Source organism: Urocitellus parryii, chromosome 2 (assembly GCF_045843805.1).
Source record: "Urocitellus parryii isolate mUroPar1 chromosome 2, mUroPar1.hap1, whole genome shotgun sequence".
NCBI classification, from domain to species: Eukaryota; Metazoa; Chordata; class Mammalia; order Rodentia; family Sciuridae; genus Urocitellus; species Urocitellus parryii.
The window spans coordinates 93,056,457-93,083,417 of NC_135532.1; the positions used below are offsets into that span (position 1 = coordinate 93,056,457).

The 26,961-nt window shown below is 54.7% G+C and overlaps 1 protein-coding gene across 6 annotated transcripts in view; it reads right to left on the reverse strand.

The window, feature by feature from the left end:
• Nucleotides 1–2,673: 2,673 nt before the first annotated feature.
• Nucleotides 2,674–26,961, reverse strand: part of Cacna2d2 (calcium voltage-gated channel auxiliary subunit alpha2delta 2) — a 133,723-nt gene continuing 109,435 nt past the window's right edge. The window contains exons 5-39 of one of the 6 annotated variants that reach the window (XM_077793410.1): nucleotides 24,939–24,983; nucleotides 21,320–21,461; nucleotides 18,094–18,225; nucleotides 17,862–17,919; nucleotides 17,115–17,165; nucleotides 16,895–16,994; nucleotides 16,624–16,782; nucleotides 16,282–16,389; nucleotides 16,106–16,184; nucleotides 15,464–15,513; nucleotides 15,201–15,290; nucleotides 14,927–14,998; nucleotides 14,644–14,718; nucleotides 13,540–13,614; nucleotides 13,389–13,460; nucleotides 13,240–13,311; nucleotides 13,071–13,132; nucleotides 12,198–12,274; nucleotides 10,895–10,915; nucleotides 8,176–8,236; nucleotides 6,037–6,134; nucleotides 5,721–5,811; nucleotides 5,556–5,618; nucleotides 5,304–5,407; nucleotides 4,936–5,034; nucleotides 4,756–4,844; nucleotides 4,524–4,571; nucleotides 4,219–4,290; nucleotides 3,964–4,116; nucleotides 3,783–3,835; nucleotides 3,607–3,662; nucleotides 3,316–3,442; nucleotides 3,091–3,199; nucleotides 2,904–2,993; nucleotides 2,674–2,817 (exon numbers count right to left, since the gene is read on the reverse strand). In XM_077793410.1, the coding sequence (XP_077649536.1) occupies nucleotides 2,674–2,817; nucleotides 2,904–2,993; nucleotides 3,091–3,199; nucleotides 3,316–3,442; nucleotides 3,607–3,662; nucleotides 3,783–3,835; nucleotides 3,964–4,116; nucleotides 4,219–4,290; nucleotides 4,524–4,571; nucleotides 4,756–4,844; nucleotides 4,936–5,034; nucleotides 5,304–5,407; nucleotides 5,556–5,618; nucleotides 5,721–5,811; nucleotides 6,037–6,134; nucleotides 8,176–8,236; nucleotides 10,895–10,915; nucleotides 12,198–12,274; nucleotides 13,071–13,132; nucleotides 13,240–13,311; nucleotides 13,389–13,460; nucleotides 13,540–13,614; nucleotides 14,644–14,718; nucleotides 14,927–14,998; nucleotides 15,201–15,290; nucleotides 15,464–15,513; nucleotides 16,106–16,184; nucleotides 16,282–16,389; nucleotides 16,624–16,782; nucleotides 16,895–16,994; nucleotides 17,115–17,165; nucleotides 17,862–17,919; nucleotides 18,094–18,225; nucleotides 21,320–21,461; nucleotides 24,939–24,983 (2,997 nt within the window). Of the gene's footprint in view, nucleotides 2,818–2,903; nucleotides 2,994–3,089; nucleotides 3,200–3,315; nucleotides 3,443–3,606; nucleotides 3,663–3,782; nucleotides 3,836–3,963; nucleotides 4,117–4,218; nucleotides 4,291–4,523; nucleotides 4,575–4,755; nucleotides 4,845–4,935; nucleotides 5,035–5,303; nucleotides 5,408–5,555; nucleotides 5,619–5,720; nucleotides 5,812–6,036; nucleotides 6,135–8,175; nucleotides 8,237–10,894; nucleotides 10,916–12,197; nucleotides 12,275–13,070; nucleotides 13,133–13,239; nucleotides 13,312–13,388; nucleotides 13,461–13,539; nucleotides 13,615–14,643; nucleotides 14,719–14,926; nucleotides 14,999–15,200; nucleotides 15,291–15,463; nucleotides 15,514–16,105; nucleotides 16,185–16,281; nucleotides 16,390–16,623; nucleotides 16,783–16,894; nucleotides 16,995–17,114; nucleotides 17,166–17,861; nucleotides 17,920–18,093; nucleotides 18,226–21,319; nucleotides 21,462–24,938; nucleotides 24,984–26,961 lie in introns of all 6 variants that reach the window. The other 5 variants (XM_026383846.1, XM_026383848.1, XM_026383847.1 and 2 more) reach the window with 5 other exon arrangements.

Consider the following 26,961-nt stretch of genomic DNA (forward strand, 5'->3'; position numbering starts at 1 on the left):
TCTCTCAACGGTGGCACATGCCTGTAATCCTAGGTACTCTAGAGGCTGAGGAAGGAGGATCATAAGTTCAGACTAGCCTGGGCAATTTAGCAAAACCCTGTCTCAAGATAAAAAAAAATTAAAAAGGGCTGGAATGTAGCTAAGTGGTAGAGCACCCTGGGTTCAATTCCCAGTACCACCCCCCCCAAAAAAAAAGGAAAAGGATAAAGTTGTAACACAAACTAAGGTTAGGGTTAAAATGAACAAGGGTGAAGGGTCTGTCAGAGAATTTGCAAAAACTGACTTCTGGCCTCCCCTGGCCAGGATAGGGGAGTGAGCCAGAACTTGGCCTCCCTGGAATAGTAGGATGTGGTCCTTGAGCACCAGCAAGTACCAACTTCTGGTTGTGTGGCATCAGGAGCAGGACCTGAGTGTCAGGTCCCAGTTGCTGGACTAGGTGGCCGGACTTCAGCCTGAACTGGCATCTCATTACTATTTTCATTCCTTCCGGACTCTGGCCTTGCCTTGAAACTCTAGGAGGATTATTTATTTATTTAGTTTTCAAAAACAGTTTTTTTTTTTTTTTCTGGAGGCTTGTGAGATAAAGTATGTCAAGGGCCTGGATCTTATTAGTCACTGGAAGGACCATGCCCATGAAGCATCATGCCCTATGGCCACCAGGGACCTGGATTGCTATGACCTTCTCCCAGCAGAACAGGGTGATGGCCCCTTGTCTTCATAGCTATCCAATCCTCACCGCAAAGCTGACACAGTGGATGGAAACTGTTTGAAGTGAAAATATGAACATTATTTAATAACTGATCTTCTGTAATAAACCATTTGAAAATATTTTACAAGGAATCACACACACGATATTTTACAAAGTTTCTTGACTTTTTGTCGCTGTTGTTTTTCCGACTTGTCTGTACAAAATAGAACAACAACAAAAAAAAGGGTAGAGAGGAAATGGCCCCCCAGTCCCCCAGCCCAAGGTGAGGGGGCAGCCAGGTCAGGTGGGTGATGAGAAGGATCAGACCCAGCTGGGGGTTGGACAACTACCTGATGGGGATTGTTTTGTCTGTTTTCTGTTTTTTAAACTTAAAATATATATTTATTTTTCTGTATATGTTTGTTTCATTTTTATATTCTCCATTGAGCACCTGACTACACTACAGTTACACATGCGCCCCCACAGGACACAGCTGACATCCAGGCAGGGCACACATCATGGACACCCACCCTGGCACCAGCAGCGGGCACAAACCATACAAACATACTGAGAAAGCAACAAGCAACATGACATTAATTAATGGAGCCATTAATTAATGTATCACCCTCCCCCCTCCTCCCAGTCCATTGATTCCCGTGGCTACATCCCCCTGCCCTCAGTCCCCTACTGGCCCCCAGACTGGGATGCCTTTGGGGGAAATGACCAGAATGAATGGTGTGAACAGATGTGCCCAAGGCCCAGCCTCTGTGTGTGCACAGTGTGTATATGTGTGAGTGCAAATGTGTGTTCAGCAGAAGAGGGGCGGTTTGGCCTCCTGGGCTCAGGGAGTGTGAGTATATGTGTGTGCACGCGTGTGTGTGTGAGAGAGAGAAAGAGAGAGAGAGACAGAGGGGGGGTCGGGGGAGGGAGAGAGGGAGGGACATGGGAATTGGCACAGGCCTGAGTGTGTAAGGGCCAGATTGGGGGTGGGATGGCCCAGCCAGGAGAGACCAAGTCACCCCTGCTAAGGCAAAGGGCGATGTCTGGTGGGGGTTCCTCTGCCGAAGGGTGCAGGCAGTGGCATGTGGTCCTGCTGTGGGTTTGATACTAGTGAGAAATGGTTATAATGAGCACCTGGCAGGGTGAGGGGCACTTGGGGGACACTGGTGGCTAGGGATGGGACAGAGGGGTCTTTACCCTCTGCCCCAGCATTTGGCACTGTTTGACATTCAGCTTTAGAAGATGGGAGGATCAGCTGGGCTGCAGCTCAGATTAGAGGCAGGCGGCGAGTAGGAGATGGAGCATGCTTGTGCCAACCCTCCCACCAGTACCCCCTCACCCTATGTAAGGCTTTGTGAGCCCCCCATTGTATGTGTGTCTCTGTATCCATTTATGTGTGTCCTTTGGGGTCTGTCTAGTGAGTCTGGTTTCTACCCTCAGGGTTCCAGGTGTATACTGGGGTGTGTCTAAACTGATGTCATTGTGAGATTGTTCTGACACCTGTAGTGCTTGGGGGGGGGTGGGGATGACTGTAGGCCTGAATGGGGGCAGGAGCCCATGGGCCTCAAACTTGTTATCTCACCTTCCTCCATTATTCCCAGGGAAACTAGGTTTAGGCTTGGGTGGGGCAGCAGGGCCTGGTTAGAGGGGTCCAGCTGAGGCAGGATGGCCTACACAAAGGAAGCCTTTAGGCAGGGCAGGCAGGGGAGGCCTGGTTTGGCACCAGTACATGTGGCTTCCCTGTCCCAGCCCACTGGGATGAGTCCAGTGTCTGGGACACTTGAACAGTTCAGCGGTGAGACATATCCTGGGTGTCAAAGTCTGTGGCGCCCTCCTTTGGGACTCCCCCACCCCAAGGCACAGGCTCTTAGAGCCTGGCGAGCTCAGGTCCTTAAGTGGGGGAGGGGCAAGGCCGTAAGGTGGGAGTGTGGGGCAGGGGTGGGGGGGCAGGCGGGCAGGGTGGGGGGTGTGGGTAGGGCTGGCGCTCAGAGGCGGTGAGAGGCGGCGAGGGTGTGGACTTGAAGCTGCGGCCGGGGCGGCAGGCCGAGGAGGAGAAGAAGCTGCAGGGAGACCAGGATGCCCAGCGATGGCGGGAAGGAGGCTCCACGGCCACAGTCTGAGGTATCTTCCTGCGGGGAGAGACAAGGAACTGGTCGGCCAGGCCCGGGCAGGTGCAGGGTGATGCGATGTCAGGTCTGCCATTCCCCCAGCTCACTGTCGCATTGTAGTCGAAGCAGATGTGCGGGCCTCTTCGGTATCGTGGTCTCTGCACCAGCTCACACTGCTCCGGGCCATCCGCTGGGCATGGGTGGGGAGTCAAGGAGGCAACGTCGGTGGTATAGAGGGGCGTGTGGGACAGGAGGGAATGCGGACGGCGGGGAGGAGGGAGGGGGCAGGATACAGTGCGTCTCCTTCTGCAGCAGCCGACCAGCCTCACACTGGCTGCACAGCGGTTTCTCGGCCACCACGAAGAGAAGGTTGGTGTTGGTCAGTCTCTGTGCGTGAAACAGCCTGGAGGGAACATCGAGAGGCGGGGTCTGGAGGTTCATTCCTCCACTTCACCCCGCCCCATCGGCCCCACCCTGGTTCTTCTCCCCGTTCCTCATCTCTAGGACACCCTCAAGCACCTGGAGCAGTTTCCGCAGTCGATGATGGCATTGTAGGAGGCGTTCACCGTGCCGAAGTAGTACTGGGTCTGTTTCATGACGCAGCTGCTCTCGCGCGTCTCAGGGCTCCCCTCGGCCTCCGCAGGGTCTGCGGGGCCCAGAGCGCCTCAGCTCCGCCCACAGACCCTGGCACGGTGTCTGACTGGTGGGCTTCAACCTGGCTCAGCCGTAAGCCCCGCCCTCCCTGTGGAGCGGGTGTCTGCTCTAGGGGCAGACTGTTATTTGAGGAGGTGCCTCCCAAGCCCTACCTACCCGCTTGGAACCAGCTGTGGTAGATGAGGCCGTAGAGAAGCTGTTGGAACAAAGACCTGCAGGGAACAAGGCACTGAGTGGGGGTGGTCATCAGAGGCCAGTGACCTGCCCCATTACTTTTTAGACCCCTCTTGGCCAGGGAGCACCATCTCTATATCCAAGCCCCCAGGACTCACCAGGCAGCAGCAGAGGTCCACCAGGCCAAGTTAAGGAAGTCTGCAATGGTTGGCTGCAGTGGAAAGAAGGGCATGGGCTGCTGTTATTGCCCCTCACCATAGGTCACCCCTAATTCAGACATCAGAGGTGGGGGTCAGGCATCCCAGCCCCCCCCATCTCCAGGCACCTCTGAGGGCTCACCACAAAGACACCACGAGGTGCAGCACCCAGGTTGCCAGGGGGCTGAGGGGCACAGGCTGCCTGATAGTCGTAGGACTCCTTGCGGGTGTAGAAAGAGTTGTTGTAGAGTGCCAACATCAGGTTGGCATCCACCTCACTGAAGAACCTGCCAACCTGGGGATGCCGAGAGGGAGCCAACATCACAGGGCTAGCAGTGTCATGTCCCCAGAAAGCTCAAACATCTATGCCCTCCTCTATCCTCTTCCTGATGCTTACCTGGTCCCACTGATGGTTCTGGTTTGACAGCACCAGGAATCCTCCGTCATCAATAAGGACACAGAGTAGGTCCTGAATGGTAGGAAAGGGGGAGGAACAAGGAGAGGGGCTGGAGCTCAGACCTTTCACTTCAGGCCCTAGTACTTCAGTGATTCAGAATGGTGGGGGGTGTGTATGCCATTTCCTCAATCCTAAGTCAGGGTAGGGTTGCTGAAGCTAAGGGATGGGCTAGAAGTTGCAGTTGGGACTAAAAAGTCTGGGAGTGGGGGAAGCTGGGGTCTACAGCAGCCTCAGGGCACACGCACCTCATTGTTAACCTCGCAGTCCATCTCACAGTGGCTGCTGGGGCCGCACTGCTGGGCAGAGAATGAGGACTGTAAGGCACCCACCAATATTTCTCTTTCCTTTCACCCTTATATATCTGGTTCCCCAGGACATCTGCAGCAGCCCCTTCCTATAGGCACTGAAGCCACTCTGAGTAGAAAGCTTGGGTCCCTGGGGACTCTGCTCTTACTCCCCCTTCCCTTGCCCAAATACCTTCTGTGGCTGCTCCTGGTGGGTACGGTTGCTGGCCAGTACCTTGAACTTCTCAGCCCAAGCCTCTAGGTCTAGCTTAACACCTACCACTGTTGGGGAGAGAAAAGGGCCATCAGTGCTACCTGCCTAAGCAACACCTTGTCTACTGCCTCCTTCCCCACCTCTGTCCTGGGCATTCACCTGCTGGTCTCAGTGTGCGCCCGCCTAGGCTGAGCTCCACAGCTGTGCTGACGAGGACACCCACTGTGTCGTTCTCCAGCTCCAACGGCCTTAATAGGGCTGGGGTGGTGTAGGTAGAGCAGTCAGGTGTGGGGGCTGGTAGCCACACTGACCGCCGCTCAAAGCTATGCCCTATTCACCCAGGCCTGAGCCAGCCTAAGCACCCAGCATAGTGTCTGACAGAGCCTATCCCTCTCTTCACGTCTGTCCCAGTCTCAGCCATTGTCAGGTTTGAAAGGGGGCTCACAGAACAAAGCCTTGCGGTGGCTGTGTAGCCAGGGAGGCTGAGGCTTCCCACTTGCTGCTGGGAACGCTGGATGGATACTCACCATCCTGATGTGGGGGCTTGAAGACATAACCATGATTATCTAGGCTGCGGCGATAGAAGCTGGCATTGAAGGGTTCAGGGTTTTCTGTCCAATCCTCAGCTGCCCTGGAGCACGTAAGAGAGCAGGGCTTTGTGGGTAAGGGGTGGCTTGTGGGGGACAGCATACTTAGGAGTGCAAGAAAGCCTCTGGGCAGTAGCACAGGGCAAGATCCCAGACAGAGGTGGGTGCTGGGTAATGTGGTAGGTCACTTACTTGTTGGGGAAGATGCGCGTGATGCCACCATCAGTGGCAGCGAACACGGCCAGCAGGCTGTACCTGGGGGTGGCGGGGAGGTAGGGTCACAGGCCTGCCTTCAGCTAGAGAGGGCAGGGCCTCTGGGACCATCCCAGCCTCCTGCCCCTAAAGCCTGGTGCATACGTGTTGAGATCCTGGTCCCTCCACACACGTTCCACCAATTGCTGCGTGATGCCTGTGTCCAAGATCAGGTTGTGCAGAAGGAAGTTGTTGCCTGGGAACAGAAGGGTAGGGGTAGAGGACCATCTTCTTGCAGCTTCCTGTACTCCCTTGCCCCTACTCCCAAGACTCCACTAGGAGCCTTCCCTATACCCTGACCCAGGCCCTTCCCTGGGTTTGGGCCTGTTTCCACACCTCCCCCATCTCTAGGTTCCTCTGGGCGGCCCCCATGCTGCCTGGGTACTTCCCAGATCCAGCTGCCCTGCCACTAGACACTCACACTGCTTGGAGTCTGGAGTCACTTTCTCCATGAGCTCAATGAAGTTTTTCAGGAACTCAGTGTTGTTGTCTGAGGCATTCAGGTCCTTGCAATACTCTCTGGGGGTAGGGAGGGGCAAGAAGAGTGGGATTTGGGGGCTGAACAGGGCAATGGGGTCAAGGCTTCCCAATAAGCCTGTCTGGCCATTCTCTGAGAAGCCCAGACCTCAGGGAGGGGCACATGTGTTCTTACAGGCTTCGGCTCCTACATGCCTGCAGGCTGAGAAGTCTGAGTTGGGATAGCCAATACCAACACCAGAATGAGAGTCTGCTTCCTCCACCCTGGCAGGGTTTTTTTCTCCTTGGCTTGGTCCTGCAGAGCCTCCCATCTCTCCTGGGTAGCTAGATCCAGATAGTGCATCTGGGAGGCCTTAGGACACATCTGGTGGCTGGCTCATTCACCTGTATGCTCTACAGCATTTCCATGGGCATATGTGGCACCAAGTACCAGAACTGGCCTTTGTCCGCCAGAGTCTGGTACTTGGTGCCTCATCCTGCCCCTTCCTGGCTGTGCGCCTTTGGGCACATATTCAGGGTCCCTGAGACTCACTTTTTCTTATCATTCTGCAGAGGTGTCAGGAAATCAGTGAGAATTTGTAGGTCCTCAAACTGGCTTTTCCCTTTGCCTGGAATACTCTTCCCATGGAGGCCAAATCCCTTACCTCCTCAAGGCACGTGCTGGGCTCAGGCTCTGGGTCCAGAAAACATGAGGGCTGTTGGGGTATTGCAGGGCCTGCTTGAAGCTTTGCTTTCTAGCAAGCTGTACCTCTACCCTGAGGCCATCAATCTTGCCCAATCCTTCATTCACACTCCTGTTACCACTAGGCTATATGGCAGCAACTTTGTGGGGATTTAAGAAATATGCCATTTCCCCAGGTTGTGCTGGGGCCTATAGCTTAGTGAGGGCACCTGGGACTGGGTCTCAGCTCCCACTCACTCAGGGCCTTTGTGTGGTATACACCCTGTGCCTCTATGCCTGGAGGCCTGACACACCCAAAATGATGCCTTCACAGCTGTGCTCAGGATACATGGTAGACATTATATGCACATCCACATTTCATTCACTCACCTGACATTCATTGATTGAGCTCTCCAGAGCCAAAGATACAGAGGTGACAAAGACAAACATGATCCCGTCCCTCAGAGAGCTTCCTCAGGTTTATGTGAGTCACATAGTCCTTTCCACACATTCCCACTATCACTAATGCACACAGCCCACCCCACACTTATACTCGGACTCTTATACATATATACGATGACTCACGATACAAACACACATCTACAGAGAGAGTCACAGAATTGTGGGTGCATGCACGCACGTGCATACACAATGGAGCTTAGGAGTGTCCAGAGTCCCTGTGTGGTGCCTGAGAGTGCCCTTGTGTCTGTTTACTGCACCCATCTTCCCTCATTTGGTCACAAGAGAGCTCTTGAGCACCTGGGGAAGGGGGTAGGTCCTCAGATGTGGGCCAAAGGGCAGAGGGTGTGGGCAAGAGGACCCACGTGTGTATGCTGAGTGTACATTTCAGAGATGATCTAGCCTGGACCTGTTCTTGCCCTGATACCTCACTTGCCAGAGCAACTCCTCAAAGCCCCTCCCCTCCCTCCCACTCCTCCTCACCCCTCAGTGAGCCACCACACCTGGACCTGGCACTACTGACAGGGGCTCTGGCTGGCTCAGCCCCAGACCCACACAAACACTGACCAACACAGGACAACAATGGGGTGCAGGTGGGGGCATAGGCAGGATACCACAAACCAGAGCAGCAGCTGCCCGGTGAAGGGGTGTGCTGCAGACAGCCAGCCCAAGACTGAAGTGGCTCCTTCCTGGTGGCCTGGGAGGGCAGGGAAGGTCAGCAGAGAGTCCAGAGGCCTCCTGCCTCAGGCCTGGTGGGAGATGGACTGTGCACTGGCCACTGCTGCCTGGTGCGGCTACATGGCCTGGGTATGCATACAGCCACACATACCGGGCTATGTACAGGGGGCTGGGGGTGACATTGCACAGGACACAGACACACACAGCTCCAGGCAGCAGTGCGGGAGGCAGGGCCGGGGCAGTTGGGGTGGGGAGCACACCTCAGCAAGGCCACACGCAAGCTACCTGGGAGCAATGAAAACATGTCCTTCAGACTCAAAGCTGCTGGGGAGCAGGAACTCAAAATCTGCAACAGAAACGGGGGGTTATCTGGCGGGGGCTGGGGAGGCGGAAGGCCAGGGGGCTCAGAGCTGATTGGGCTGGGGGCTGGGGAGAGGGCAGCTTGAGGGAGGGGGAGACACCAGCAAAGAGGGAACCCGCCACTTCCACGTTCAGGTTTGAGCCAGAGAGAGGGGATGGGCGGGTGGGGAGGAGTGGAGGGCTTGTGGAGACTACAGCATCGCAGGAGAGGGCAGTTATAGCCAATATGTTGCCCGGGCCTGGTCCTCTGTCGGCAGTGAGTCCCTTGGCGTGGCTGTATATGCTTCCATACTGCTGTATAGCACATATACACGGACACACACACACACATATATATACACACACTGCTATATATATGCATGGTCTGGGGGAGGCGCCAGTCTCACTCTTATCACATCCATAATGGAAAAAACCGCATGCTGAGCTTCCTTCGCCTCCAAAGAGACTTTGAGGAAGGGAATTGGCTTTTGGCTGCGGATTTTTATCTCTCTTTCTTAACCACAGCTGTTTGCGTTTTGGTAGGTCTTTTGTTATGTCAGGCATCAACATGGCCAAACCGAGGGGGTTTCTCACGGGCACAGACAGTCCAACCAGAGACAGTGTGGGTAGCTGGGGATAGACTGCAGTGCATCGTGGGGGTCTGGGGGGTTCTTTCTGGGACAGGATACTGCATGAAGGGAGACCCTCAAGGTGTAGGGATTGTTCTGAACCCTGTGAGGGGTTAGGGGTGCTGATAGAAACTTAACATTCACTTTACTGGGCTGGGGGCATGTGGGGGCAGGTAGAGAAGAAGGGCTAGGTCTCCTCCTTTCCTAGGCATGTCTGGGCTCAGAGGAGCCAGGGAGGAATGCTGGGGATGCCTGAAGAGGGGTCCATCAGTTGGGCTATTGCCCAAGTCTCATGAGCTGTGCATGTGTGTGTATGTGTATGTGTGTGTGTCTTTATATGGGTTTGTGAGTGAACCTGAAGATGAGGCCACAAGGCCTCAGGTCTCTCCTGCCTAGCTGGACTGGCTGCCCTGAAGGCCAACATCTGGGAGGGGTCCCTTTGCTCTTGGCCTGTCTCACTCTGGCAGTTTCCTATCCTATCTTCACCCACATCACAAACTATTTTGTCCCCAAGGCTTTATTTGTACAGAAGAGGGATTTTCCCTGTTCCCAAATACTCCCACGATGCACTGCAAGGTTCTGGGCAGGGGAGGCTTGGGGTGCTTAGAGGGAGCTGGGCAGTCACTGGTTGGACTGTTCCTTTCTGATAGGACTGTGAGGCAGGACACAAGCCGAAGGGGAAAGGGTGGGGGAGGGGAGGAGGAGAAAGAAAAAGGAGGGAGAAGGAGCAGGGAGGGATACTAGGGATACTATGCTATGGTTCTCATGGTTACTAGGGCCCTACATTCTAGGGTCACTGAGTGGGTTGTGGGAGACAAGGAGAAAAAGACAACTCAAGCCAGTGGGAGTAGGGTATGCCCCCACCTCCCCCGCAGGCCATTGCGGGTGGCTGTATTCCCTTTGCTGAACAAGGCTGGTCAGGGGTCCTAAGGGTGACTGGGGACTCCTGCTTCCAGGTTAGGGGGAATCCCCTGTGGCTCTCCATGTTGCATCTGCTAAGCATTCCCTGAGAGGGCAGCTCTTTTTGCACCAGTGGCAGAGACCTTGTGTTGTCCTCTTACTCCTGAGGTTCTCTGCCAGGGTCTGGGAATTCACCACCCACTTTTCCAAGACTCTCTGGCTTGGGCACTTTGGAGTGCCACAATCTTTTTCTTCACACTTGGCCTGATTTTTCTCTAAGCTCCTTTGCTGGCCTTGGCGTCCAGACAGATCCCATTCTGTGCCTGGCCAGGGTTTCCAGTCTGAATTTGCCTTTATTCCCCAAGGAGAACACCTTTTCCATACCTGCTGCTCCTCCCCAGGAGCAGTGACTACCCCAGGTCAGGCCTGGGTCAAAGGGCCTCAGCACAGCCTGGTGGTGGTAGGGCGGGGCAGTGGGTGTGGCTGGTCAGGGGAACTTCAGCACCAAGGCCAGTTCCCAAGATGGTGTGTGAGCCTTGTTCTTCAGATGGCCCAGCTGCCTACCCTGTGTGTCCCCCTTTCCCAGGGCAAGGGGATGAGGCTCAGAGCCCTTCTGTCTCCCTTCTCAGAGGGCTGCCAGCTTTTGGATCCACTGGCAGAGATCAGAGGAGGGAGAGCTGTCTGTCCTAGAGGGAGCCTTGTGGGGCTGATCCTTTCTGGTAGCCTCACATAAGCTTTCTCAGTAAGCAGGGAGGACTTTACCTGCATCTCAAGCTCCCCGCCCTGCTGGGTGGGAGGTGGCAGAGAGGCATCCAGCCCTGTCCCCACTGTTGAGTTGTCTTGGAGGGATGGTGGGGGGAGGCAGAGGCCTTCCCATAGGGAGCAAGGACTATGGAAGGGACCTGACCCTCAGAACATTGGAGAACATCCTGCAGGCAGGCCCAGGGAAGGGGCCACTGGCTCTAAAAGGGGTTTAGGGACCAGAGGAAAGGCAAGAACTGAGGAGCCAAGGGGATGCTGGGAGGGGAACCCTGAAGGGCAGGGGTGTGGCTGGTCCTGGGCAGGGAGGGGGGCAAGCAGGGGTGTGAGGGGGTGGGGTGGGGAGAGGAGGGTGCACTGGTTCTGAATATACTTGCCCTTCAGTTTGCTGATTGGCACTGGGACAGTCCACCAAGAGAGAAAGCGAGGAAAACAAAAACACAAACACAAAAACAAACGAAAAGGGGGAGGGGAAGGGGAGGGGCACAAACAATATTTTATTCAATGGCTGTTTGAATGAAAATATTGTGTCTCATCATCATACCGAAAGGAAACTTCTTGCAAAAAAACGACATGAGAGAGAAAGAGAGAGCAAGAAAACTCAATGGAGATGAGCCCCAGTCGGCCAGGCAGGTGGGGGGCGCCCGGTGGGGCCGGAGCCCCAGCCTCCCTCCCAGTGACCTCGGGTGGTGGGCAGGCGGGGCCAAGCCTGAAACCCATGCCTCTCTGAGAGGCCCAGGGTAAGCAGGGCATGCAGGGAGGAGCCACAGGCAGAGGACTGGGAGAGGAGGGAGGAGAGGGAGAGAGAAGAGAGAAGAGAGAAGGAAGAGAGGAAGAGGGGGAGAGAAACTGGGAGGAGAGGGGAAGCTGGGCTGAAGGAGAGAGGAAAGGAAGAGAGGGAGGAGGAGGGAGCAGGCCAGGATTGGGGAAGGGAAGGAGCAGGGTAGAGGGTGTAAGACAGAGGGAGAGAGACTGAAGGGAGTGTACTCAAGAAGGTAGGGGTGCTATAGAGATGGGTGGCGGGAAGTGAGAGAAATGGATGAAGAAAACAGAAGGGAGAGGTTAGAAAGGGAGGGTGACAGAGGAGGTGGAGGAACAGGGGAGGGGAAGAGGGAAGAAAAAGGAAATGGGGAATGAGAGAAGGAGGGAGGGAGAGAAAAGGAAGTTGGGGTGCAGGGAGATCAGAGTGAGAATGGCAGAAGATGAAGATGAAGAGGATTGAGAGAAGACTGAGGGACAGTGGGACCTGAGTGAGGATGGGGAATGGGGGACAGAGTGAGAGACCTGGAGGTGGCACCACAGGAGGTAGAAAACTGAGCTGGGAGCAGGGAAGGAGGAGAGGGGATGGGGGTGTCTTCCAAGAATGCAGCCCCCAAGGGTTTTCAGGGCAGGCAGGCTATGAAAGGGAGACACGGAGTAGGAGAAACCAAAAACAGAAACCTCAACGGAAACCATGAGAGAATGCTCTGGAACCAAATCTGAGAAAAGGCGAGCATGCAGATTTCCACAGACTTTTGAAGGCTGGAGGGGGGCCCCAGCCTGTGGGTGCCAGAGGCTGGGCAGAATGGGCAGGAGGGGATGCCTTGCCAGCAAGCATGGCTGGCTATGCTGCCTGGGGCCGGCCAGGGTGCAGGGACAGAGGCAGGGGTGCAGGGCGCAGGCAGGGGCCGGGCCACTTACACTTGACCTGCAGGATCTGGTCGCTGAGGTTGGCTTGGAGGTAGAAGGTGCTGTAGGGTGGGAGCACCAGCCCCAGGCTGGGGAGGTGGGGAAGGGGGAGTGCAGGTCACTGCTGGGAAGAGGTGGGCCATTCTGGCACCCCCTCCCCATGGCTTTGGAGCTGGACAGAGAGGCCCAAGCCCAGGGAGCCCCTCTTCCCCTGCCTTGGAAACACTGGACCTCCATATCCCCAACTCTCCTGGAGGATGGAGAATAACCAGACCCAAAGCAAATCCTTACCCCCAGTAGACTCCCCTAGCATCCTAGCATCAGGGGTGGGAGCTGCTATCCCCAAGGAGTGGGGGCTGCAGTCCCTGACACTATCTTAGACTCAGCAAATGGCAAGGCTGCACAGGTGTGGCAAGGGGCAGTCATGGGCTGGGCCTGGGGTATGAAGATGCCCCTGGTATTTTAGAATGGACCAGTTGTGTGGCACATGCACTCATTCAGAGGACAACCTATGTCAACCATGCCTGACCTAAAGGGGACCTGCTCTGAGGCTTCGATGTTGGCTTAGAGGAGGCAGTGAATGTGCAGAGATGATACTCTGAGTGTGGACACCCAGGGATGCCCTCCAGGCAGGTGTGACAAGAGGATGCACTGTTCTATTCTCTTTTCTGGACTCCCAGAACCTCTGGGTTGTTCCTCAGGAAACCCCTCCAAGGATTGGGGGATCTAGTATCCCAGGGTGAGTAGTAAGGAGCCCTGGCTGCTGGTTCCTCACTGGGATAATAGTTACAGTAGACTAGAGTGGAGGATAGACTAGGAGGGGACAGTGGGGCTCAGACTCTGGGTCACCCCATACTTCTGCCTGTCCAGTCCTGGCCTACTCACCTGTAGTTGGTGCTCCTTATAGGCACCCAGGTGTAGTTCCGGATCACTTCATCTATGTACCTCTGGGAGAGGAGGCCACATCAGGTACTTGGGCTAGCAGGCTAGAGTAGATGCGGGGTAGGAAGGGTACCCATTCTGACCCCCTATCCCCCCTCCCCTGCCTTCTCACCTCATCCAGAGACTTGACCAAGGTTCTAATCTGCTTGTGGCCCTTGTTGCCATCGATCATGCTCCGACGGATCTGGAAGGGCCAGAGCTGTGACCCTCCTCTGCTCTTTGGGCAGGCCTCCCCATCCCTCCTCCCTGTCTTCATTTTACCTCCTCCTTGTTCTCATCCTCCAGCTCTGCATCCAGGAAGTCTAGAGTTACAGGCTCCCGGAAGTTAGTAGTCTGTGGGGAGGCAGGACAGGCAATTGGGAGTCCCCATCTTGGAAGGTTACTCTCCCTCCAGGCCATCCACCTGGCTCACCTGAGGCTTGAGATTGGGGTGCAGCAACACGTAGCCGTTCAGGTCAATGGCGAACACATAGCCGTTGGCTCCAAGCTGAAGGTGCAGATTGGGGAACTGTGGTTCCAAAGTGCTAGGCAGAGATTGGGCTCTGGAGCTCTTCCCCATTCTGCCTTCTACCCTGCCGAGGGCTGCTGTTTGCCTGCCATGGGCCAAGGGCCCCCACCTGCCACATGGCCATAAGCCTGCCTCTCAAGCTATGCCTGGGGCTAGGTGCCCCTCATGCACCAGCCCTTGCCATCCTACGTCCTGTAGTCTCCATGCAGCTGTCAGCTAGACTGACCGCTCTGCCTCCACAGGGCTCACAAAGCTGCTACTCTTGTATTACCCTTGCCCGCCTACTGCTGCCTCTGATTTGTGCATTGTCCCCAGTTCAGTAAACACAGGGCAAGGGGAAGATTCTTGAGGATCCTATAGTCCTGGGGCTTCTTCTCCAGGTGGAAGGGAAGTAGGAATAAGAGGGACCGGGGACCCAGCCTTTAACTCTGATAGTTTTCTCATTGAACCTGAAGGTCCATGCCACAGTGCCTGACCACAGTGCCTCAGGGCCAAACAGGTGCCTCCTCCCTCCTCTTCAACAGGCCCTGGGCCAACCACACTGCCCATCTCTGTGCATGGGCTGAGTCTGACCTGTTACCTGATACTATATGGCTGTAAGCTAAGAAACACTTGTATGTTTTCAAATGGTTGAAAAAAATCAAAGGAAAAATTCTAGTTCATGAAATGTGAAGATGATCTGAAGTTCATAAATTGGTATCCACAAACAAAACCATATAAGAACATAGCTATACCTATGTGTTTGTTTTATCTGGCTGCTTTCACAATACAACAGTAGAGTATGAAATGGGTATTTAGGCCAACAGAGTCTAAAATATTCACAGCCTGGATCTTTACAGAAAGTTTGCTGACTCCACTCAGAGGTCACCTCCTCAGGAAGCCCACCCCTCATTTCCTCAACTCAAAGGTTTCCATAGACATGCTGTGATTCTGTCGGTCTGCTCTGCTGAACCTGGCTTGTATTCATGTGGGAGGCAGAGTAGGGTGGATGGACAGGTAGACACTCACTGTGTAGTTGGGAGTCAGCCTCTTGATGTCATTCAGAGCCACATCGATGCCCATCACACCCAGGATTAGCTGGTTCTAGAAGCAGAGGCATGGAGAATCTATAAGGGGCTTATTTCCAAGGGGGAACCTCTCTGCCCCACACCCAAAGCTTCCAGATGCTTTCATAGGCAGCTGCCCCATCCACTTTGCTGGACTGCCCTATCCCTCCTTCCTTCCCACGCCTGTTAGGGCCATGCTATTCCCTCCCCAGGCATGCCCAATCCTCCTTCAGTGGGAACCTCACCTTCTTTTCCCCAGGGCCATCTTGCGTCAGGTTGAAAACAGGGAGTGTCCCTGTTACCACCAACCCTAGTCCCTGAAGGGAAAGGAGGAGGATGGGGGTCTCCTGTGACCAGTCCTGCCCTGAGCCCAAGTATTCAGAGCAGGGGCTCAGGCGCAGGCCATCACTCTTTCTCCTCTGCTTTGTTAACCCCCATTAAGGGGACTTTAAGGGTCTTGATCCCTGGGCAGATCCTTGGGGAAGGCTGCCAGGTCCCTTCCTTGACCAGAGGCCTTACCAGTGCATCCTCATATACGTTGGTCCACTGCACCTGCTTGGCCTCCTTGCCTGCCAGCACCATGGGCCTGCCCAACACGTCTAGATATTCCTGGGGAGGGGGTGGCAGAGGTCACCAGTGTTTCTCCCAATTAACTCCCTCTTTGGTCTCCCCATGCTTTGGTATGTGCCCCAGTCATCACCAGGGGGCGCTCTCAGCTTGCTGCACAGAGAGACAGCAGGGAAGCCAGGGGCTGGGAGGAGTGGCCTCCCTCACAGCCTCACCTGCGTGTTGATACGGATGGCTCCGATGGAAGGGATCTCAAAATAGTAACCTGTGAAGGGAGGGGAGGCAGAGATGGACCTGGCTGGCACTGCGGGGATCCACAGCACAGGGGGTTCTGCCCCCTGGGGTAGGTCTGCAGACCTGATTTGCCCCTCAGACTTCTTCTCTCTTTGGTACAACTTACCCAAGACTCATATATCTCTTTGCTTCCTTCTGCTGCCCTGTCCCTGGGATCAATGCTAGGGAAGGGGAGTGAGTATAATAGGGGCCTAAGGAAGCACAGCAGGGGTGGGGATTGGGGCAGAGATAGGTGAAAAAAGGAGCCTGAAGTTCCCCAGTCTAGGACAGCTGTAATCTTCAGGGGCCACTTAGCAACCAGGCCCAAGTGTAGAGATAGACAGAAAACAGATGCAGGAGCAAACAAGCTAGAAGACAGATGTACAATGGACAAACAACCAGATAGGCAGAAAGATGTTTGGTCAGATGGACAAGTTAGACAGCTCACTGGATAGGCAGAGCAGTGGACAGCCACATGTATGGGAAGATAGACAGACAGTGAAAGGACAAACAGACACATGGATGGACAGCTGGCAGCAGGACATAGTAGGCAGGCCTCCTGGCCGTGACATTGGATAAGATACCTTTGTTGGTGCAGGCCATCCACTGTAGTGGTGTGACATCATAGTTATGCTGCCCCACAGAGAAGGTAAACACACGTACCTGTGGGGTCTTGAAGTTACTACTGTGACCTCTGGAGTATAGCCCTCCCCTGTTCTGGGCCAAGATCAGGGCAACTCCCACCTGGGCTGAGTCTTACCGTCCGATTGGGCCAATTGTACTTTTCAAAGACGTCTTGCACGCGGTCCTCACCGCCATCCGTGAACATCATGATCATCTTATTGCAGTTGGCCCGAGTGATATTGGACTGGGCAGAGGTGAGTGGAGTCAGGTGGCTCTCAGCCCCTCTCCAGTCCAGGGGCAAGGCCTCCCTCCCCATGGTGGGCCTGGCCCTTTGGCCTTACTTCCCACAGCAGATGGTGCTATCTGTCCAAGCTGCCTGTTTGGCACTAACAAGGCCATCCATTTTGATTTCCCCGTGTCACCAAGCCTGGGCCCTCGTCCGCCCCCAGCCGCCCATTTGCCCACCCATGGGGCTCACATTCTGCAGCTGGTCAAAGGCATACTCAAAGCCGGCCTTGTAGCCTGTGGTGCCCTTGGCCACCATGCCCTGTACAGCTTCCTTGAACACCTTTTTGTTCCGCACATTGGCCTGCACCAGGTGTGTGAAGCAAGACACAGGCTGCGCCTTCTCGTTGAACTGCAGGGACAATGGGGTGGTGAGTGGCCTCAAGCTGGCCAGGGCAGGCAGCTGTTGCATGGGACAGGTAGGGATGACCAGCTCCCTGGTTGCCTACTGTCTTGGTACTCACCGAGGCCACATTCACATAGTCATCGTCAGAGAGTGTGTCTAGCATCTCACAGACGGATGTCTTCATCAGCTTCAGGGTCAGGCCACTCACGCTGCCACTCCTGGAGAGGTCGGGCAGGGGCCATGTTGAGGGACCCCAGATGTTCTCCTACCCTACCCCCATGAGGTTCCCAGGCAGCAGACTCCAGCTCCAACCCTGCCTGCCAGCATTGTTCACTCACACATCCACGATGATGACCATGTCCTTGGGTGACGAGGCCCCCTGGATATACCTGTCCAGGAGAAGCCTCAATTAGGGCCAGCCCTGCTGGGACCTTGTAGGTCTTTCCTTCCTTTACCCACATACTGATTCACATGTTTCTACTGAGCATCCACTGCATAAGCTAGACAGGGTCGGGGCACTGGGGAGACTATGTTTAATAAAGCAGACTCTGTCTGCCAGGGACATGAGTGATCTGGTCCCTCAGCAAGTAAACAACCCCAAGGGGTGGCGGCAGGGCGTTGGTGATCCACAGAGTAGGCAGGAGGAGCTCCCTGGCTTCAGAGTTTGTTGTAGCCTCTGCCCTAGGTGGAGACCCTAAGGGCACAGTCTAGTTGTGTATGGGATGGAAGAGGGAAGAAAAGTCATGCAGTAGGGTGTTTAGAGCTGGAATGAGCAGGGCAGGGGCTGCCAACCCCGCAGAGGCCATATCTATCCATGGGAACACCCCCACTGGGCTGATCTCTCAGTCCTGAGGGGGTGGGGGTACTGGGTGGTAGATGGCGGGGGGAGAGGGGAGGGGAGCAGAGGCAGCTGGGAGGCCTGCCTGGGTGATGGGATCCATTTTCCAGTGGCAACGATGTGTGAAATGAAAATTGGATAGAGCTGGCTGCGCCCTGCTCGAAGGCCTGGATATTGGGAGGGAGGGGAGGCAGGAGAGGTGGGGAGCTAAAGGAGTGTCCTGCCCAGCTCCTATCTACTTGCTTACCAGGGTCTCCTTCGGACGTCATACAGGTCAATCTTCTTGGGGGCTCGCCATGGGGTAGCTGTGGGAGGAGAGACGGTGAGGGGGACAGGCAGGGAAGGGTCCAATCCAGACAGACAGGCCTTGTGGGAACGACTGGGTCACCGTAGCCCACTGGTTGACCATCCTATCCCATGCACTTCAGGATGGAGCAAGGTAGGGTACTGGGTGGACAGGGGAAATGGCTGGCACCTACCTGGATAGTAGCGGGTGACTCCTGTGGCACTGCCAAAGACCTGCCACAGTAGTGTGGGGTCTTGCCTGCGGTTCTCAATGAACACGTTCTCCAGGGCCTCTGTCCAGTTGAGCTCATTGAGGATGACGGTGGCTGGGGGTGAAGCAGGAGGCTGGGGTGGGGAGCTCTAGGCTGTTCTTGCTGAACCCACCACCGTGACACTCATGCCCAAGCCCCCCCTACTCTCTTGCCTGTCCAGACTCTCCCTCATTTCCCAGAGCCCAGCTGGGGCTGTACTATCTCCCCCAGGAAGACTTCCTGGTCTTCACTCAGTCCAAGCTGTCAAGGAATAGCCCAGCCTACCCCTCACCTGGGCCCCACACAAGCAGGCAGGGCAGCGGTGGCTGGTGGCTCTTGGAGAAGGGCCGTTCAGGTGGCATGGAACTGTGAGCTGGGCCCCCTATGGAGCATTGCTGCCTGGAACTTGTGGCTGGTCCCCGGGGAGCTCACCCACTCAGCATGCACTCCAGGCCACAGCCACAAGAAAGCAATTAAGGGCCTGCTGATGGGGCTGGAATTATTCAGCTATTAAGCTACCTGATAAGCTGGAAGCCACTCAGCTCCATGATTAATCAACTGGGGCCAGGAGCAGGCAGGGGCAGAGGTGGGGGCTGTTGGAGGCAGAGGCAGTGCCAAGATCCTGCTCTGACATAGGCATGTATGTGTGCTTGTGTGCACGCACGTGGGCGTACATGCACACACACACAAAGTCTGCACCCCCAGCAGGTACACCTGCATGTAACTTATGTGCTTTCAACCAGGTGTGTGACCCCCCACCCCTTACTCTTAAGTCCACCTGCCTAGCAACCTGACTGCTGCCGTGAGCACAGGGGCATATGTGCTTGCTTACGCCTACATACCCCTGGGCACCTACAGAAGGCCACCAGTGGGTCCTGTTCTCAGATCCCCTACCAATAGTTCCCCCCACCCTCCATTCCCAACCTTTGTAGTTGCACATGCATGATCCCCTGGCCATACCTACCCATCCACACCCTCACAGAGCAAGGCTCCTCTCAAGACTACTGGCCTCCCACCCCTCAACCAGGGCAGCCCTAAATCTGCCCCATGTGAATATGTTCTCATGTGTACCTATCCTTGGACACTCAGAAAAAACAGGAGAGGGACACCTGTTGCTGCCTATATGCCTTACCTCTCCCCCAAGAACCAATACTGCTTCTCTTCAATTTCCTCCATTTCCCTTCTTTCCAGGTCAAGCCCTGCCAACATCACCCCCAACACACACACTGGGCTCCCCATCAAAGACCCACCACAAGTGAGAAACAGAGAAGGCTCTGCTGTTTCCAGAGCAGATGGAGTCGTGATTTACAATTGCTCAAGGCTCTGCCCACCCCTGCGCTCCCTCTGCTTTCCCTGCGTGGGGGGGCTCTGCTGTGTCCTGTCTGCTCCCTAAACTCTTCCTCGGCTGCTCTCACTCCCTTCTCCATCCCCGTGGTTCCCCTTAACTGACCATAATGTGAAAACAAAACCCATTTCTAGTGTTGGCTCTGCCTATTGAACACTATGTTATGGTCCTGTTCCTGATTTAGAAACTTAGTGAATTGAACAATTTTTATTTTTTTTCTCTTTAAAGGAAAACACAGCTTTGGCTGCCCTGGGAATCTGCCTGGGACACCCACCCCTCACTGGACCTCAATCTTCCCAGTTGAGAGGCGTGAAGCCCCTCTGGTTGGGGTGTCCCTGACTCAGGTCAAAAGCCAAGAGAAGACATTGCTCTGGGCGGGCTGTCCCTGCAGATACCTGTGATCACATCTACACACCTGCATTCATTGAGTGACACACCGGTGCAAATGGCCCCATCCCACAAAGGGCCTGCTACTCCACCCCCTGCACCCACACCCACACCCATGTGCACACACTTTCAGATCATGCTGAGTTGGAAAATGGGGACCATGCCCCCTCAGGCAGGCGATTACAGATTTAATTAAAAGTGACACAGTAAATAAAAAACATATAAAATGTAATTTGTGTGGGTAGCGAGGGGTGACTGGGGAGGGCGGTGTGGCTCCTGTTTTAATTAGCGTGCCTGCCTGTGATAGTGCCTCTCGACTGGCTCAGGCAGGTGGCCTCTGGGCAGACTTCGGGGTGGGTGGGGGAGCATCCTTCTCTACTCCCCTTGAGGCTGCCCAAAAGGCCTAGCTGACCCCGAGGGTGGAGGGGGCCCTCCCTGAGGACTCTGGGGAATTCTCTAGAGCCATGCAGGAGCTCTGGGACCTTTGCTTTAAGATCCCTAGCTCAGTGGGCCCCTTGGATTCTGGGGCTACCCCATAGGTGCCACAGGACTGTAGCAGACCCAAGAGTCCCTAGGGCCTTAAGTTCTGCTGCTGGAGATCCCCATCCAGTGTTCTACTCCTGGCCTCCTCTCAAGAACTTTAGGAAGTTCCTCCTCATATCTAACTCAAACCCTTCCAGTTATAGCACACGGTTTTTCCATTGTGAAAAGCTGCCCTCTCCGTGGGGCTTGGAGTCTCACCACTCTCTTCCTAATTCCCCTTGCCCACATCTGCCCCTGGCTGCTCTGTTCTGGAAACCATCTTTCTACCCCTTTGCTTTTCTAAGGATCAGGGTGGTATAATAGGGTTGGTGTCTGTCAGTGAGGGCTGTCCCTTAGCCCCTGTGTCCATCTGATATGTGGTAGATTCTCAGTTACTTTTAAAAAAATGTATTTTTTTTTTTAGTTGTAGATGGACCCAATATCTTTATTTATTTATTTTTATGTGGTGCTGAGGATCGAACCCAGGGCCTCACACATGCCTGGCAAGTGCTTCACCACTGAGCCCCAGCCCCAGCCCTTTTCAGTTACTTCTAATGAGACCAGGGATTGTGAGAGAGTGGCAAGGAGCTGTTTTGAGGAACTCACACCAGCATGTGTTGGACAGTGTGTGTGTGTGTCTGTGTGTGTATGTTTTCATGTTCATATGAGCTGGAGACCATGCATGCACAGGAATGCGAAACTCGGTTTTGTAACCTGCTGAGGGTTAGCATGAGGCTCTGAACTATGAGCAGCTGGATGCCTGCATGTCAGGGAGTTTCAGAGGTGAACATGTGTGACCTTGGCTGTAGGGGATGGAGGTTGATGGTACTGGCCTTCTGTCTCCAGGGGCATGAGTTGTAGGCCTTGCACCCATGACAGGCAGTGAGGGCCGTCCCAATCACTCTGCACACTCACAGCCTTTGTAGATGTCCGTGGGGATCTGCACAGCTGTGTATGAATAGTTGACCTTGTTCTTGAAGTTTGGGTCCTCGATGAAGTCCAGTCTTAGGGTGCTGGTCTTGGACGCCCTCTCCACATCCTCATTCTCAGGATCATCCTGCAGAAAGTCCCCCAGAATTGTGAGAATTGGAAAATGGTGAGTAGGTTGGACAGGCCTGCAGGCAGGGGTAGGTAGGGAGGACCAGAGTCCAGGAGACAGGGGCATCTCAAGCATAGAAGCTTTTGCAGAGACAAAAAGAAAGAGAGATGGAAAGACAGCAGGACAGATGGATGACCCCTTACCCAGAAGGCTTGTGGCAGACTCCCACCTGTCCCTGCCCACCCTACCCACTGCCAAAACTAAATTCTAAAATCAAAACCAAACATCTTTGAAAACCAATTATCAGTGAAGGAGTCAGATAACGGTGCCAGTTAGAAGGAACAGGACCCAGAATTCTGCTTACAAAGATGTGCCTTGAAGCCGGGTGTGGTGGCGCACACTTGGAATCCCAGTGGTTCAGGAGGCTGAGGTAGGAGGATCACATGTTTAAAGCCAGCCTCAGCAACTTAGTGAGGCCCTAAGCAACTTAGTGAGACTGTCTCAAAATAAAAAATATAAAGGGCTGGGGATGCAGCTCAGTGGTAGAGTGCCCTTGGGTTCAGTCACTGGTACTGCCCCCCAAACAAAAAATCAGGATGTGCCTTGTGCAATCACAGGGAGGCCTTGGCAGCATATCCTAAGAGCTCTGTGCCTCCATACTCTCCACTGGGTTCCATCCATCTCCTGCATGGAATTCCTTTGGCACCATGGAGAGGGCCTTAGTACCATCTGGGACAGGGATACCATCCTCTGCAGCAGGGCATCTCTAGGAGATAGCTGGGGGACAGACCTGGGAAGAACAGGGTGGGGGACTGCCGGAGGGAAGGTCTGCCGTGCCTGCTAGCAGTAGGATTGTAAGGGCCCCTGTTGATTTTCTAAAATGAGCTGCAGCCGCCTGACAGGTGCCAATTACAGCATCTCTCGGCCAGGCAGTCTGGGCATGCGCTGTGTACCCCCGCCCACCACCACAGGCTGGCAGGAGTGGATCTGCGACTATAGTGTGGATGCCACAGTCAAGGGGTGGGGGCAGAGCTTGGGTGCAGGTGTGTGAGCAGGGAGGGAAGATGGTAGAGAGTGCAGGGGAAGAGAGGGAAAAGCCAGATGGGGAGGCAAGGGAGAGATGGAGACTAAGGCAGGGAAGAGAGCAGAGCTGGGGCTTCATGCCCTGATAGGAGGAAGCCCAGGCAGAGGAATCCTCCACACACTCCTTTGCTGCCCCCCAAGACTCCTATGACTAGCCTTGGCTCAGTCTCAGCTCATATCATCTCCCCCATATGTCTCATAGGCTGCTGCCCCTGCTGCTCATTGTGTCCTGGGCATGTCCCTCTCTTTGTGTTCTGTCTTTAGGCATCTGCCCAGGCGGTGTCTTCTGGGGAAAGGATGACCCTGCCTTTCCACCTACCCAGATGTTCTCTGTACACCGTGGGGACGTGGCTCCGACAGGCCCACAGCAAACACCCATTTCATCTCTGCAGGGTGGATTTTGTACAGCCAAAGTCCAGGCTGTATGATGCCCTTCCAGGCTTCTCACCCAGTGTGCCACGCTCTGCCTACCCAGTGGGGGTTCCCTCAGAAGCCCTTGGGTGCTGGATAAAGCCAGGGCAGGCAGCCGCTGAGCACCAAGGCCATAGCAGGGAGCTGGCGGCCTGTGAGGCATGCACCACTCATGCTCTGCTCGGAGGAGGGGGAGGCGCGGGAGAAGAAAGCCCCCGAAATGTCAGCAGCAGATGAAGGGCGCTGGAAAATTTAATCTCCCAACTTTCCCAACTAATGTGACATTTGGATTCTGTTCTGATAAGCTATCAGCTGGCGAACTTTTTCCTTCCTTCTCTTTCCCCCACCCCCACCTTCTGGCTGGTAATTTAAAAGTAAATGGTCTAGAAAGATCTCTAACTGTACCTCTGGCAAAGATTAAAAAAACAAAACAACACAACAAGCAGGGGAGTCGGCAAATGTGTGCGTGCTGTTATTTATACAGGGGCCAGGCAGGGCTTTTGTCCCTGCTGACTCTAGCCCAGCCCTGCCTAGACTAAGTCTCCCTCATTGAGGCAGTCTCTAGCCCCCAGCAGGTGTCCAAGGGGCTGGGGGAAGAGAATCAGTGATTTAGAACCAGGGGTTGGGGTCTCTGATGCAGTTGGGAGCAGGGAATGAAGAGTGTCCTGGCAGGGGACCGGGTAATAGGCTGACCAAGGAGCCCCTCAGTACCACCCGTGAGCCCAGGGGCTTTGTGTGGTGGGCAACTGCAGTCTCCTGGTTTATATTTAATGCACTGATTGCTAAAATTACAGCCCGCTGCCGAGGGGGGTAAGGAATTAGATTCAGGGTCTAATTAAAGGTTCGCTCTTCATTTGAATTTCAGATTCTAGCTTTAATTTTAGCAACTTCTCCAGGAGCCACGGAGCTCAGCCAAGGGGAAGCACACCTGCTTGAGCCCACCCCCTCCTTCTAGGCCCCTGCCCTTCTTAAGGCTCCCCAGGCTAGCCTGGCACTGTGATCCCCCCGCAGGGCCCCTTTCCAGCCTTCCCACCTCCTGGTGTCTTGGGATACTGCCTGTTTACCCCAGGAAAGGCCCTAGGCCCCCAAGCCTGGGAGAGGAAGACTGCATCTTGGGTCTTGTGCACCAGTAAACACAGGTGGGTCCTGGGAGACTGAACTACTATGACACCTCTGTTTACAGAGGGGATAGTCATGTCCTACCACTTTGCTTTGAAGTCAGTCAGAGGGACTTGGGCCTTGACAAGTTCATCACACACTGTCTACTCCAAGTGTCTGTATCCCCAAGACACTCCTGTCTTCTCTGTAACCACCTCCACCCAATGGTCATACATCTTTCACTGAATCCTCTGGTGATGGGGACCTCAGTACCCCACAGGGCAGCCCAAGCCGACTTGAGCCAGTGAGAAACATGGAGGCAGAAGGGCAGCGTGGCTCAGTCCTACTGTCACACTTCTGAGGGGAGTGACTGTAGTTGAGCAGAGCCTCATCAGAAGGGAGGGCACTTGAACTGAGTTGCCTCTGCAGCTGGAGTAAGACTGAGCTCAGGGCTAAGTAAGAACGATCCTAGGGCCAGGTGTGGGAGGGGCCTGTACTGATTTGAAGCCTGCCCCTACCTGTCTACTTCCAGGAAACCCTCCCCATCGCTCCCTCTCCAGCAATTCTTGTCATATTCAGAGAGCCCCTCTCTGTGCCAGGATGTAAGCTGTCTTGTACAGGGAGGTCCAAGTACCTCCTTCCTTGCCTGGGGTGTGTGGGGGGAGCAGCCTGCTCCACACTGTGCAGTGGAGCCCAGCTCATTAGTGGCCACAGAGTCATAGCCTTGGAGTTGTGAGAGACAGGGAGTGGGGGCCTGTGTCACCACAACTCTGCAGGGATGAGCTCAGAATGCTTAGTGATGAATCTTAACACCCATTTTACATCTGACACCACAGAGTCCCAGAAGAGGGGGTGTGGTGCTGGCAGCCCACCACCCCTCCAACAGCATGGTGGGGCACTCACCAGCTCAGCATCGGCCTTGGCGTCATAGTACATGATGTCTTCCTCCTGGTGAGGGGAGAGAGGCCTCAGCACTCGCTGCTCAGGGGCTTGTGAGATACAGCCAGGACCCCCAGGCCTGAGGCCTGGGTCAGGAGCCATCCCCTCCCTGCACCCAGATTAGCCCTCCCAAGGCCAGATGAGACAGTCCCAGGGGCCCTGCCCCCTACACTCCCCTGCTGGGAGGAAGGGTCAGACCCCCCTCTTGTGGTGGAGACGCTGACTGAGGCGGGACTGGGAGTGAGGAAGATGGGAGAACAGAGCCGAGCCTGGGCAAAAGCAAAATAATGACTTGACGCTGCATCTTCCAATTTCTTCTATTAAAAAGCCTGCTCATTACAGGCATGTACTTATTAATTATCTGTGATTTGTTGTGAAATGTAAGGGGGTTCACACAACAGGAGTGGGAGAAAACAAAGCCCGGCCTGTACTCCTGCCTCCCGGCCCTCACTGGCCCGAGCTGCCCGCCTGTCCTGGCCCGTGCCTGCCTGCCTACCGCCTGGGTTCTTGGCCATCTGCGCATCATAATCACCGGCCACCCCGGGGACCCGTAACACAAACGGGCTAATTTCATGTTTAATGATCTTTAATCAGGACCAAGCGCAGCTGACAGAGGCCTCCAGAAGGTTAGCCTGGTGTCAGCAAGTGCCACCTGCTCAGGAGGGGCCTCCCCACTCTACCCTGGTGGGCTCTAAGGGTAGGGCTACTGTCCGAGTCACCCTCCCCAGGTGTTCCTCAGTCCTGTTTTATTAAAAAAAAAAAAAAATCCTCCAACATGGTCCTGGCAGTCCCAGCCTGTTTCTTTGTGACATGCAAATGGGAGTGGTAACTGCTCCCAAGGGCCATCAGTAAAGTAGCACCACATATGGAGACCTGTGCCCAAGTCCTGGCTGGGACCCAGTTGCTGTGTGACCCCAGGGTTGGACCATTTCCTCTCTGAACTTCAGTCTCCTCCTGCTTCCAGGGGAGGCCTTGGTCTTGGTGACTGCCCTTGGTGCTGAATCTGTGGCTAGTGCTGGGGAATGTTTGGGGGAACAGTCCCAGGTTATCTCTCCCACCAGGGGCTCTGGGGGTACAAGCCACTGGCTGGATATGTTGGCTCAGTCCAAGCACTCTGGAATAATGATTGCATGCCTGGGCACCATGCTGGGGTACGACTACAACCTCCCAAGTGTGTAAGACCAAAGGCGACTTGAGAGGGTCCAGAGTCTGAGGTGTCTGCTTCATCTGGCACTTTCTCATAGCAGCCCTTTGACCTGAACATACATATAATTCTTAGGCAGGGAAAAGGAAGGCTTTGGACCCTGGCTATAACCTAGCCTCTCATCTTTAACTTTGCTCATCCTGACCACCTACCCATTCAGGAAGACAAGCCCAGATGGGCTGGGTGGGGGTGGGGCAGGGCCCTGGCTCCAGGGTGCCTGGCCTTCCCTGTGCTGGGCTCCGACCGAAGCACATAATGAAAGCTGACATTACATCAAACACAATAAGGAGTTTCGGTTGATGAAGATCATTCCTGAACACACAAACCCATTAAACTGAGGGGAAAAAAATATCAATTCAACACACTCGCAGGCGAAAAGAAAATGTGATTTGTTATCTAAAAGGGGGTTATAAACACGGCTCTGATGCTCTTTCCCTTCATAATGAAAACAGGCGGGCGCGGTGGGAGGACTGCAGATTACAACCTAGAGCTTCACTCACCAACTTTTTAGGCAAACCTTTTGCAAGGACAGGAAAGGGCACCACCAGGGGACTGGTAACTCTGAGCTCTCTCAGGCTGTGACTAGATCACCCCTGATTGCCCAGGCACTCACTTGGGCCACTTCTCTAGCTGCTGCAGTGCCTCTGTTTCTCGATTTGTCCTGCTGCGTCATGGTCTCAGCAGATCAGGTGTTAGCAGCATCAGGACAAAGGGGTAACATCATATTAAAGTCCCAGCCCCCCATATACTGTAGATGAGGCTCAGAGATCTGTATGCTCTCCC